At 37.5% G+C, this 14,276-nt stretch overlaps 1 protein-coding gene across 1 annotated transcript; it reads left to right on the forward strand.

Moving 5' to 3' along the window:
- Window positions 1-1,646: 1,646 nt before the first annotated feature.
- aamp (angio-associated, migratory cell protein) lies at window positions 1,647-11,995 on the forward strand. Its single transcript, XM_030158474.1, has 11 exons — window positions 1,647-1,998; window positions 2,139-2,270; window positions 2,362-2,481; window positions 2,588-2,727; window positions 3,345-3,489; window positions 4,252-4,335; window positions 7,714-7,829; window positions 7,931-8,025; window positions 8,742-8,832; window positions 11,020-11,174; window positions 11,256-11,995. Exons 1-11 carry the CDS (start codon window positions 1,908-1,910, stop codon window positions 11,329-11,331), a joined length of 1,245 nt encoding a protein of 414 aa, XP_030014334.1. The 5' UTR covers window positions 1,647-1,907; the 3' UTR covers window positions 11,332-11,995.
- Window positions 11,996-14,276: the final 2,281 nt, after the last annotated feature.

A 14,276-nucleotide genomic window follows, 5' to 3' on the forward strand; every position in this document is an offset into this window, starting at 1 on the left:
CACCATCCAAAGACATGCACTGATAGGTTAATCGGTTCATCTAAACTGTCCATAGGTGTGAATGTGAGAGTGATTGTTTGTCTCTATTTGTCAGCCATGCTGTGAACTTGCGACATTGCCAGGGTGCACCCTGCCTTCGCCCATAAGTAGCTGGGATAGGCTCCAGCTGTTGTGCCAAATTCTACTCCCTGCCGAAAACTGCCCCCTCTTCTTAAATCAGCCATGAAGAGGACAGTTCATCCTGTCACAACTTTTCCTCCTTTCTGACTGTAGGGTATGAAAATAACTGTGAATTATTCAACTTCTTAACACCATCATACCTGTGTAGCAATTAAGTAATTAATAATATTGTAAGATATTGCAGTTATGTTTTTTTTATCTGTTTAATATTAAAGAATGTGCAAACTATAAGGTATATAAAACTTTCTAAAGTTAAATCTTAGGTACACAACACACAAAATATATAACAATATAAACAGATACCACCGAAAACTACATCACCTGCGGCTGGGGATGCAGTTTTCGGCAGGGAGCAGAATTCGGCATCAGATATTGCCGAAAACTGCATCCCTCATCAGAATTAGCTCGTGAAGCTATAGGAGTGAAATTACTTTAGCAGCTCACATTTGAAGCTATTCTGGTGTGACAGGGTGAATTTGGTGCACTTTGTCCTCTTTGTGGCTGACTTACGAAGGGGGAGCTGTTTTTGGCAGCTGCTGCACGATGCAGTTTTTGGCAGGGAGTAGAATTCGGCACAACACCTGTGATTCCTGTGACCCTAGTGAGGATAAAGCGGGTTCAGAAAATGAATGAGTGAATGAATTATTTTTGTAAAGTACTTTTCATATATCTTTGATTACTCTGCAATTAGTAGATTGTAAAGTACCTAAATTCTATTATAAAATCTACTAAACATGTCTCTAAATAAACACCTACACATATAGAGTGATGTCTCCCTGTATTATATTAAGGTAACATATTATCACATATCTTCTAAGTATATGAAGATAGAAGTTAATAACATGTTTGAAGTAACTACAGTATAAAATTTGTATGGAATATATTTTATACAGATTAGATATTTATACAAATAAATGTATATTTCTATAATTAAACATGAATTGTTCCAGTTTCATCTGGGTTTCATACATGGGTGGTTCACACATATACATGTTTTTGCATTTTTAAATGTCATATTTCATATATGCAAATATTATACACACATATTAATAGTGTACTACACAATAATCTTTCCATCTATATACATAAATACATCTGAATAAATATATAATGTACCAGGAATGATGTTTCGACATATTTAACTCATAGATACTGTCTGTGGACATCATAAAATACATCCAGAGAACTGCATGTGTGTGTAGGTTTAGCAGTACTTACAGGCCTGTGTCTCTACTCAGTATGCGGTTTATATCATACAGTTCATATATGGAATCTAAATGGGCCAACAATACAAATTATTATAGAAATATAAATACTGAGGAAAAACACAGTGAGTGGGTGACGTTTTTAAACTTCAACTGAATTACACTCTTCTTGAGCCTTGTCGCTAATCATTACAACATTGCCATCTTGTGGACATAAAGCTTAACGAGGCTCAAACTGATTTGTTATGTGACGTAATCATAATGCGACTACCTCTCGAATCGCCGCAACATGTGAACAAAACATGTTGAGGTAGAGCTCCTGACATTTAGCTGAGTAAGTAATATGTGTATATTGAGGCACATACTTCTAATATAAATTCAGATACTGGCGAAGTGCTGTGTGTGAGCGAAATTATAACTTTAAATCGCTTTACAACTCGGTAGATAGCGACAAGATTAGCCAGTGCACGGCTACTTTTCGGTTGTTTTCTACACTTTCATTGGCCTTCAGGAGCTAACAGCATGGATAACATGGAGCAAAATGAGGTTGAGCTTCACGGAGATGAAGAAATCATTGAGGTTATTGATCTCAACGAAGCGGAGCCCGGTCCTGGTGAGTAAAGTGTATAACTGATAACATCTGACTCGGAGTAGACTGGGAAAAACACATTATTGTCGCTGTCACAGCTGAGACTGGATTTCTAGACTGGGTTGCTCCCTCATCATCACCTATGATCTTTCTGCTTGACTCAGATGATCTGGCTGATGAGTTGGAAGATGTTGAGTTTGAAGATCCAGGGAACCCAGATGATGAGGGCTGGGAGACAGAGGATGAGATGGAAGCAGATCAAGACGACAGTGAGCTCACCTTCTCCAAACACACAGGTAAAATAGTTGCACCCTGCCTTGGTTTGTGAAAGTCTCAGCCAAATACAAAGTGTTAAACACTGATCTTTGTATTTGGTCATTTTTCCAGGCTCTGTGTTTTGTGTGAGCTTGGACCCGGCCACAAACAGCCTAGCTGTAACAGGAGGAGAGGATGATAAGGCATATGTTTGGAGGGTGAGCGACGGAGAAGTCCTGTTTGAGTGCACGGGTGAGTGTAAAATCAAACAGGGAAGTTAAGTAGGGGCAATAATACAACAATAACAATCCACAAAAGCTAAGTACAATTTATAAAAGCTGTTTGTTATTCCCCGCAGGTCACAAAGATTCAGTTACATGTGCTGTGTTCAGCCACGACTCGTCCTTGGTGGCATCAGGTGACATGAGTGGAATGATTAAAGTGTGGAAAGTGGAAACCAAAGAGGAGATCTGGTCCTTTGAAGTTGTGGATCTGGAGGTAAGGCCTACACTGCAGAGAGAGTGTATATTAGTGATTAATATTAATGAATTACCAATGTTTTACACTGTAAAACACAGGGTGACAAACAAGGTTGAAAGGTAGGCTCAGACTAATGATTAAAACTCTGGATTTATGGTATGTTTTACTTTGAGTTAACTAACTTAACTTAAAATATTTTATTTTAAAGAGCTGTTGGTATTTTAAATTCCTAAAGTGCGTATTGCAATATGCTTCACAGAATTATTCGTTTGGGTCAGGCAAACTCAATAGTCCAAAAAACAAACTGGAAAACTGAGTCTTTAAAGCATGTTTGATTACACCCAGTTTGTGTTTACAGTTTGTATGTGTTAGCCTGTGTTAAGTCATTTTATTGGTGCTGAAGGTATTTATGAGTAAAGAGGGGCCACTCAAGTTTGTGGAGGAAGTGAGGGATCAGACATTCTTTGCTTCCTCAGCCACTATTAATGAGTTGCCTTTAAACCAGCCACCAGACCTATAATCAGTCTATGGAGAGTTGCTCTGTAAACGCTAGTTTAATTTCCAGCAGAAGGTAAATGACTAAAATCTTTGAAAGTGTAAATTATCTTTTAAATTGTGGTTGTCTGGCTCCTCAGTGGTTGGAGTGGCATCCCTGTGCTCCAGTGCTGCTGGCAGGAACAGATGATGGAAACGTGTGGATGTGGAAGGTCCCCGCAGGAGACTGTAAAACCTTCCAGAGTCCTGCCTGCCAGGCCACCAGCGGCAAAGTACTTCCTGATGGTGAGAGATTGGGGGAAAACACAAAGACACTAAAGACAGAAAATCACTAAGACCAAACATTTATTCATCACTATTCATACAAATAAATACTGTCAAACACATTTTTACTTTGGTTAAATATTGCTAATATTGATTAAATATTAACCCAACCATTTTATTTTTGCAGATGGATGGAAATCATTATTAAAATTGCATACAATTATTATAATTATTTAACATAGCTGTAGTGTGATTATATTCTAACTAGCATGTTAACCTGTGGGGAACCATGGTAGTTGTGGCAGTTGTTATGCTGTGGTAGCTTTTATGCTGGGGAGAACTTAATTTCCCGTCATGCAGCGTGGTACTGTGCGTCCCATCAACAGTCATGGACTGAAGTTAGTAAATGCGTCGTTCCTGTTTTAAACTTCATTTTCTGTCATGCAGCATGGTGCTGTGCTTCCTGTCAACCGTCATGGGCATAGTAATGTGATTGTAAGGCTATTGTATTTCAAAATTACTAATATCTCCCAAAATGTTGGTTGTATCAACTTGCCAAGATATTTAATGTGGAGATGGGACTATTCCTCAACTGTAGGTCCCAAATTGGCCAGTTAAAAACATAAAAATTTCTCAGAACTGTGCAGATACATTCACACACAGACAGACACTGAGATCTTCCAGTATTATGATATAGATGATTTTCACCAGTTTATGTAATACAGTTTCTGGCTATTCTAGTTCTATTTTGAAGTGACATGTGTTTTTCTCCTTTAATTCCAGGTAAACGAGCTGTGGTGGGGTATGAGGATGGGACAGTTCGTGTGTGGGATCTAAAACAGGGAAACGTTATCCATGTCATCAAAGGTGAGTCCTTTGGTCTTTTTATTTGACAAGCTGCTGACTGACTGTAGATTAACCACTTAACTTTATATGTGGGTGTGTTATTTTTGTATTTAGAAATTTGTTGTGCTTGTAAAATGACAGTAAATGGGCCTGGTCAAGCAGTAACGGATAAAAACATTTGCTGTTCAAATGGGTATACTGTTTCAACTAAAGTAACTTATAAAACTTATTTTGGTAGGTATTTACTTAGTACTAAGTACTTTAATATGGCAAGAATTATGTTTTACTTAAATTATATATTTTTGGCAAAAAATGGCAAAATAAGCCTGGTTTCGGGAAAAAAAACTTTTTTTTTTTTTTTTTACTTACTCAAATGGCTGAAATGCCCTGTTCCCAACAAGACTTCACATAAAATACAATTAAATATGTTAACCAATATGTGTTTCTATAACACCAGTTAGTGTCGTAGCAAAAATGTGCCATAATTAAAATTTCATTAGGGGCAAAAGAAAGTAACAGATCAACTGAGTAAGGGATCAAAACAGACTATAGTCTCAAAAGCACAGACTATTTTGTTTGAAGAAAATCGATAGGTTTCCAATTACAATTTTAGTTTATACAAGATAGTTAATATAAGGAACAAGTAACTGTACATAATTAAATTGAGTACCTTGATGTTACTCTTTTATCATACATTGGGTCCAAAAGATTACAGTTTGTGCATTCTGCTCGAACTTAAAACTCATGATATCCTCATAAGGGAACTAGAACATTCAGTAGATCAGATAAAGTCATACACTGAAGCCTCTACCCAATTCTCTATTTCATTTGGTAGGAATGTGAGGAAGCCGCCACTCTGCAAGGCAGGCTAATGAAACCACTACTTCCTTTAAGTACCTAAAAGAGCCATGAAATCATATGACAAAATAAATCATATAGGTATTCTTGTGAGGAAATTTTTAAGAAAACTGGATAAAAAAAAATTCAAGATAATTCACTTGAACCAAAACTTCTGTTGGACATGCGCCCAAAGTTTTTGTTACATGTACTGTACCTAATGAATTCTAAAAAGGGAATATGATTTACTAATTCTGACACACCCTGTTCTTCGTCAATACATAAGTTGATGTTAATTCATATTTGTGGACACTTGGTAAGCTTAAATGCTATGTAACCATGTGCTCAGGATGGCTGGCTTGTTACAATATTTAGTGCAAGTAAGATAGTCGTCGGTAATGGATCAAAGAAAAAGACATGCGAAGTTCACAGTTCAAATTAAAAAAAAAAAAAATTGTATAAGCTGAAGGACATGTTATCAGTTCATTGCAGGGCTAGTATAAGTAGCTGGGATAGGCTTCAAGTGACCCCCATGACCCTAGTGTGGACAAAGCAGGTTCAATAAATGAATATATAAATGAATTTGTATAAGGTACTTGAAAATTGGTATATATATCTTTTTTCACAAATGTTTACATAGGTGTTAATATCTTTACTCTGTAATTTTTATTAATCAGTTCCAAGTAAAACCATTACCCCCCCCCCCCCCCCCCAAAAAAAAAAAAAAAAAAAGAAAAACAAACCCACTGATCTCATGGTAATGGATCAAATGCCTAAAATCTCTAGGCCCCAAACTTTACATACAATAAAAATTACCTTTTGGAAAAGGTAGTATAAAAATGTCACCACAGTTTGTTGGACACATGTAATAAAGTTAAATATGGAAAAAAGAACTTCATATATTACATTTTTCAAATCTGTACAATATTTTTAAAAAAAAGAGAAAATTGCAATTCCCAAATATGCGTGTGTGAATGGTAATTCTGAATAATGTCCCATACGGCCCCTCATAGATATGCCCGTCTTCATATGGCTGTAACTTTATTCGTCAATAAGAATTTTTCAAAACCAAAAATGGATCCAAAAACTAGACAAAATTTGCTAAAAATTAGCTGTAATAGGGTATTGGGGGAGAATTAAATTTTTTTATGACACATGCAAGGGAGTAGGTTTGATTTTGACATTGGTGGGGACACAAAAGTGCTCCAAGGCAGCACTCCTGAAAGTTGATGGTTTTTTTGCATTTGCAATCATAATTTCACGTCATGTAGAGCTGATTAAACAAGCAAACAATTATGTCAGAAAAAAATTCTGTAATTGACATGTTTAGAATGCATATCTGAATATCTAAAGACATTACAAGAATTTAATGCATTCTGCAATGTTATTCGCCTGACTAACATATCCATCATTATTTATCCTTACCTGTGAATTTACAGCCTCTCCTCCTCTATCTCCTCCAGCTTTTTCTCTTCATCTCCTCCAGCCTCTCCTCTATCTCCTCCAGCTTCTCCTCTTCTACCTCCTCCAGCCTCTCCTCCTCTATCTCCTCCAGCTTCTCCTCCTCTTCCTCCTCCTGCCTCTCCTTGTCTGCCTCCTCCCTCCTCTCTACTCTCTGTCACCTGACATAAATATGTTGATGCATGACATACGAACAGATAAGGGATACAATGACAGTACAGTTACTGCCTGGGCAAAAAAGGCTTTTACTTTCAATTATTATTATTATTGTAATTTATTCCCCAAAAATATGGAAGTCACATGAGCATCTAGAATATGAGGTTTTGTTGTATTTTCCCCACGAATTTTGTTTATTTGTGTTTTTTAAACAGTTGCTCTCTTTCATACAAATATATGAAAATAAGTAAAATGACTTTTAAAAAGTGTATCTGTTTGGTATTAAATAATGTCTTTTATTCAATATCTGTATTGTTGAGCCTCTACAGTTCTATACCCTTGAAGTAACTTACACTCCTAAAGAAGTGTCTTATGTCCAGTTTTCTTTTCTTTGACATTCTTTAAATCCTAATTACCAAGCACACACACACGAACACGCATACGCGCACACGCATGCACACAAACAAACACATGTACAAATGTAAATGTAAATGACACCACTGATGTTAAAATTCATCTAGCTGGCATGACCCAGGCAGAACAAATGCAAACATGTTGGCAACTTACGCTAAGCGGTTGGAGATACATATGAACTGCCTCCTGTCCTGTCCAACTAGCAGGTAACTATAGCTTTTACAAGTAGATGGAGTAATAGCGGGGATGGCCAATCACATGTGCGATAGCAAAACCATCAAGCCAAGAGTGATAGTTAGGTTAGAGGCAGGACTTCTAGCAGAGACCAACTATTAACCCTTCGTGTGCCATAATCATTGGCTAAACACTATGGACAGCGGTTGTATTGATAGTGACTACACAGTAGTGGCTGGATATTGATAGGGACGTGTCCCTAGCGTCCCTACGCAATTCTACGCCCCTGCACACTGTATATCCTGTATATTCCCCCTTAACCAGGCCCAAATGCTTGTTCTCCTCAATATTGTTCAGGTCAAGACGGACACCAGGGGGCACTGACCTGCCTGACCTGTAATAAAGACGGCTCTTTGGTGCTGACAGGTTCAGTGGATGGCTGTGCCAAACTCATCAACACAACCACAGGCAAGGTGGGCACTGTGATGGCACAACATTGAATAGCAGAGACTGTTATCATGTTGCATAGATGTGTGGTAATCTGCTGCCATTTTTGCATTTCCTCTGTGTGAAGGTGGTTGGAGTGTTCTCTGTGGGAGGAGGCAAAGCCAAAGGTTCAAAAGATGAGGAAGACTCCAACTCGGTTGAGTCTGTTGGATTCTGCAACATGTCAGTGAGATTACACACACTAGACAGTAAAGATCTCACATCTAACTTCCTGTAGATTAAGCAGACATTGGAGGCAAGTGAACTCAAATGAATCTAGGTGTCACTATTCAGTGGTTTACAATTCCTGACATATAAACATGTTTCACACTGGAAGCAAGATACAAAGAGACTGACTCAAAAAATACAAATAACTCAGATTAGCTTCTCATTCCCTGTTAACAACTGACATTAACATATGGTCCCATCATGTAGTACCTATATGAATGCAGAGGTGACCTATGTTGCATATGACTACATTCTTTTAGCAGTGTTAATGTCACTTTTTCCAGGGTCACACTGAAGGAACATACAGTCAACTAATGACCTCTGGTTAAGCCTGAGTACGTATTCAACTGTCCAGTCTCAAAAAGTGACGAAATTAAAAAAAAACAATTATCACTAATCCCATAGACGTATTTCATGAGAGCCTCAAACATCATGGGCAATGGATGTATTTATTTGCATGTAGAGCAGGGAGATGAGTGGTCAGCGGGGATACACGATAAACATATGAAGTAGCGTACTTAGTGCTGTCCTCTTCTGATCAGGTCAGCCAAAACACATGTTAATGCCAGCTGTGCTCAGGGCCTCACATGTCAGATGAGCAGATTAAGTGCTCCAGTGGATCAGATCACATTAAGAGCATGATGCTGAGTTCTGTGTGTTGTCTTTTCCAGCCTGCCTCTCATCGCTGTGGCCTACCTGGATGGCACTCTGGCCATTTACGACCTCTCCACACAGGCCCTGAGGCACAGGTGTCAACACGAGGTAAATAAAGAACGCTGAGTCCTATTTAAAGCTTAGTCTGATTCACATACACTCATACAGGGGTTGGACAAAATAATGGAAACACCTTAAAAAATCAACAAAATATAATTTAATATGGTGTAGGTCCGCCTTTTGCGGCAATTACAGCCTCAATTCTCCGAGGTATTGATTCATACAACTTGTGAATTGTTTCCAAAGGAATTTTCAGCCATTCTTCAGTTAGAATACCCTCCAACTCTTTTAGAGACGATGGCGGTGGAAATCGACGTCTTACTTGAATCTCTAAAACTGACCATAAATGCTCAATAATGTTGAGGTCTGGGGACTGTGCCGGCCATACGAGATGCTCAACTTCATTAGAATGTTCCTCATGCCATTCTTTAACAATTCTAGCTGTATGGATTGGGGCATTATCATCTTGAGGTGAAGGTATTTCCATTATTTTGTCCAACCCCTGTATATTTCTACATTCTTGGTCTTCAAAATGTCCTAAATGATATTTTGATGGACCTGAAAGATTTGGCATTAATCTTACTTTAATAAAGTTGCAATGGCATCACTCTCAGTTGAAATGAGGTGGTCATGCAGTAACAAAACTGCAGAATGAAACCAACATGGATCTGATTAACGCTAACATTTTCAGTCTTACTTGCACCTACTGTTGATGTATATTTGATGTTTGGTTGAAGGTTACTGAAAATGACAAATTATTTCAGGAACACAGGGTTTGAAGTGATTTGCAACTGGGTGTGAAGTAGCTGGGATGACAATCGGCACCTCTGAGTCTGACGCCTTGATTTATTTTATTTATTTAACCTTTATTTAATCAGGAAGTCCCTTGAGATGAAATCTCTTTTGCAAGGGAGAACTGATTAGCAGTGTATATGAGGCTCTTGTTCAGGAGTGATGGTAGGATGGACCGAGAGATTGACAGGCAGATTGATGAAGATGTTACACTGGTTTGTCATGTTGAATGGGGAGCTGAGCCCTCACCTACGGATATGAGCTGTCACTAGGGATTAAAGGAACAAGATCGTGATATAGCTGGTGGAATTGAGTTTCCTTGAAGACCTTAGAGCAGAACTGCTGTTCCTATACAGAGAGGAGCTAGTTTAGGTGGGTCAGATCAGGATACCTTCCTGTTGAGATGTTTCAGGGATGTCCAAGCAGGAAGAGACTCCCATGGCAGACTTGGGACATCCTGGAAGGATCATATTTGTTGAGCTAGAGGAGGTGGACAGTGGTCTTGGCAGCTCAGGTTTGGCTGTTGCCCCCATGACCCATGTCCTGGTACTGGAGAATAATGGATAGAACTCTGGTTATAAATGCATTAAAAGAAGAAGAAGTGCTTGAGAAGGAAAAGAAAATACCCACCATCCCCCACTTCTTCATATTGATAGGATTCTTATGCCAGAATGAATGCAAAATAGGTCTTAATTAATGATAAATATAATTTGTTAAACATGTAGGAACCCTATACAGTGGACCCTCACAGTAAAAATGCACCGTAGTACAGGAAATTCACTTTACGAGACGCTGCTCTTGAGAATTTTTGTCTGGAAATATGAGTGAAAATTTGCTTTACGAGCAGGTGCTCCTCCCAACAGGTGCAGCCTCCACAGGCTCACTTCACATTCAGGAGCACCAACATTCAGATGGAGGAGGAGATCAGGAAATTCCTAAATCAGGACAGTGTTGAGGAAGAGGCTCTTTTTATGAGTAAATTAAAAGAAGTGTTGGCAAGGTGGACAGAGGTTTCTGATTTTGTTGAAACAAATCATCCAGACAATAGGAGTAGGAGGAAGAAATTCTCCTTCCAGAGAATAACCCTCCCCTTACTCCTCCCCTCTTCATCATCTTCCTCACGCACATCTCATCTTAAGGTAAATAAGTTTTAAAAAACAGCTTGTTTCTTTAATTGTTTTTTTTTCTAACTGCACTTGTTCTGATTTCAAAACCCTTAAAAATGGGCTGGAACAGATTAATTATATTTCAGTTAATTCCAATGGGGAAATTGATTTCTAAGACAGGTAAATTGCAAAACAAACATGGTCATGGAACAAATTAACTTTGTACTGTGAGATTCCACTGTATTCAACATTGTCCTAACTGAGTAGTCTGGCAGAGGTGAGATGTCAAAACAGATCTTTCTTTCTACCACAACTACTCCCCTCTATTTTCCCCCAGGCCGGCATTGTTCACTTGCAATGGGAGGAGTCATCTTCTGTGGTGTCAACCTGCAGTTTAGATGGAGCCCTGCGTTTGTGGGATGCTCGGTCTGGGAATATGGTGTCCGAGTACCGTGGCCACACTGCAGAGATCCTGGACTTCACCATCAACAGGCATGTCAATATGATGTTCTTAAGTTCTTGACCTATCATAAATCAGTTGACGACACATTTGTCCTCTTATTTGTCCTGTAGGGAGGCGACTCTCGCAATAACAGCTTCAGGAGACAACCAGGCAAAAGTTTTTTGCCTCCAAAGACCTGACCGATAAACAGAAGGAAGAAAGAAGACAGAGGGAAAGATTTCAGGAGTAACAGACATTTAATAATCAACCTAACACGTGAGAGAACATTTTCCTTCTTGTTAGGATTTTAAAGTCATATCTGACCTGCTCTAGTAGGATTGTAGCATCAAAAAAATTATATTTAAAATTACTGTCTCTTTGACACCTCAGTTTTCTAGCTTGATTTGGATGTGTTAAAAAAGAGTTTTTTTTGTCTGGTTTGAATGAAAAAACTTATCTTCATGTCTGCACAGGAGTGCATCTGATCTTCAAAAATGAGCTTCATTACTTTATTTTTTGTGTGCTCTTATATAAGAATGTGGGAGACTAAACAGTGAAATTCAAAGAGTGATGCATTACAGCATCCTCTGCCTTTGGCTTCCTTCTTAATGGCTTGTCTTCCACAATGTCTGAGAGATAAAACATACTGCCTCATTTGGTCTGTATTTGTCCTTAACTGGACTCATATCTGTTTTCATTTTTGTGTGTGGTCTTGACTTATCTTGACAAATTCCTGATGTACATACAATATGAGAATTAGTACAATTCATTCTTTGATTTGAATTTATTTTTGCCGCTCGTGTGTTATCAGTTACATCTGAAACAGTTAAACTTTATTTGCATTTGAGAATAAATTTATTTGAATGGTCTATGTCTTTCCATGTTTACTGGTTTTGATTAAGATTCATTAACAAATGAAGAGCTCATACTTGAGGAAAAAAGTGGTCATTCGGTTGTGGGTGGTGATAAGAATGGGGAAAAAAGATTCCAGTGTAGTCTTTACAAAGCTCAAGTGGTCTTCTATCTTGTTTGGATTATTACTCACTTGGTTTTGGAGTCAGTTTTTTTTTTTTGCAGAAATGAGTGAAAGAATGAAAACAAAAAGGAGTTAGTATGCATAACACCGGATATAATTTGACATCATGAAAAGACTGAGAATCATGGAATTAAATTTCTAGGCATGCAAACTTCTCACCGGCAAAATTTGCACCTTTGACAATGGTCACGTCATTGGTTTTCTTCTATCGTGATGGAAACATTGGCTGTAAATTCACATTTTAAAGCTAAGATATAACACCTTTTCTTCATAGGGAGCAAGAGGGTTTGCATCTTTGTTGAATTTTTCATCCCTAATAAATTTACATCCCTGATTTTTGTCTTAAAAAATTCACAAAATGGAGCAAACCTGTCACATGTCTGAAGATAGTCGTGTTTTCCTTCTGTTTGTGTGCTGGTCACGTGTTGCAATTTCTTTTTCTCAACATACAACAATGCAGTTTCCATAATTTTGGATCTACAGTATACTACAACCCTTAAAAAACAGTCACCTAATAGGTTACTAGTTTTTGAGTATCTGAAGTGAAAATAACTGACAGGTACAATCCACTTCTGTTGATGTATTTAAAGGTTGAGTGGTTGTGGGAAGTATCTCATCTGTCCTTGGAAGGTCCTGAAACTAAACAGTCTTATCCTTGTTTGAGCTTAAACAACACCTTTTTTCACATTGAATGAATCTGATGTCCAAACAATGTGACACAAAAACTCTAAAAAAAATAAATAAATAAAAAAAAAAAAAGATTTTTTTTTTTTTGCTGTTAAATAAAACAGTTAATCTTTAGTTTAACTTCCTTACAACCCTGGAGTTATTAATTCATGATGAATAAAAATGGTAGCCAGGAAGCCTAAATAAAAATGACAATGAACAATAGAACCAAAACTAATCTGAAACACACTGAGATCAGAAACCAAACTGAAAGACTACATAAGAATTAAAAACTACTGAACATCTCAAACCCATCAGTACTCCAACTGTAATATTGTGTGTTCTCTATTGATACTACACAATTCCCAACAGTGACTAATATCTTGAGAAAGCAAAAAAATCCATAGAGTTCACAGGTTCATCCAAGGTGGTCTGTGATGCAGAAAAAAACAAATGCTCTAATAAAAAGACACACAAAGCTGTCTTCACACCCTGTTTTGTACAGCTGTGTATTGACTGTGACCCAGCTCTACTTCAGCAGCATGCATTAATATAATGAATATTTTTAAAATATCTATGCCCCTGAGCCCTTTTTTTCCCCACCTGAATGAATAATCCATTCTTGTTTGGACAGTATTAAATGTTTTACAATGGGATTACCCTCTCTAAGACTGCTGTTTTTGTGCTATGTTTTAAATTGGACATGTGGTACATGAGTAGAGTATGTCTGGCACCAAATCCACCCCTGGAACTTAACAAAAAGATGTTTGATTGCAATCTTGTTCAGTAAACAATGGTTTCATCTGTTTACTGCCAGACACAGTACCATAACATCACTGTAGGGCTAGAATTATTAAAATATCAACTTTTACCTTAGTCTATTGTCTAATGCTTAGACATTTTCTGCAGAATTTCCTGACTCACACTGCCAAAAATAGCTTTTAATATGAAAGTGCATGTTGAAAGGCAAGATTGTATGGAATGGTGGATAAAAAAAAATTACATGTAAACTGCTAAAAAAAAAATTTCTGCATGATTTATGTTTGGTTATACATGATCTCACTCGATTTCATATCGTTCTAACTTCAAAGATGAGTATGTATGTTTATGTACAGATATATGATTAGTTGTTTATATATGTGGATAAAGGAAGACTGCTAAATGAAAAGGAAGAAGACCTCAATGCAGTGTATACTGTACTCCTCTGCCACTTAAATTAATCAATATGTGATTCAGGGGGGAGCAGTCAAGCTTTCAATAATTTCTTTGTTTTCAAGAGCCTGATAAAGACCAGAACAGACTAAAATTACTTCTGCACATTAGTCTTTCAGTTTTTACTGCATGAGGTAAGGATGACTTTTCGAAACAGCTGAAAAACATTTGAAAATTACTTTTATATTCAAATGTTTTTCAGCTGTTTTGAAGTAGAAAAACATTTAAAAAATAAAAG

Source organism: Sphaeramia orbicularis, chromosome 2 (assembly GCF_902148855.1).
Source record: "Sphaeramia orbicularis chromosome 2, fSphaOr1.1, whole genome shotgun sequence".
NCBI lineage: Eukaryota > Metazoa > Chordata > Actinopteri > Kurtiformes > Apogonidae > Sphaeramia > Sphaeramia orbicularis.

Bases quoted from the DNA above. Each gene is read 5' to 3' on its own strand.
- aamp (XM_030158474.1), top strand. From the start codon at position 1,908: ATGGATAACATGGAGCAAAATGAGGTTGAGCTTCACGGAGATGAAGAA. The intron at 1,999-2,138 runs GTGAGTAAAGTG...TGCTTGACTCAG, and splicing joins CGAAGCGGAGCCCGGTCCTG to ATGATCTGGCTGATGAGTTG. The intron at 3,490-4,251 runs GTGAGAGATTGG...CTTTAATTCCAG, and splicing joins CGGCAAAGTACTTCCTGATG to GTAAACGAGCTGTGGTGGGG.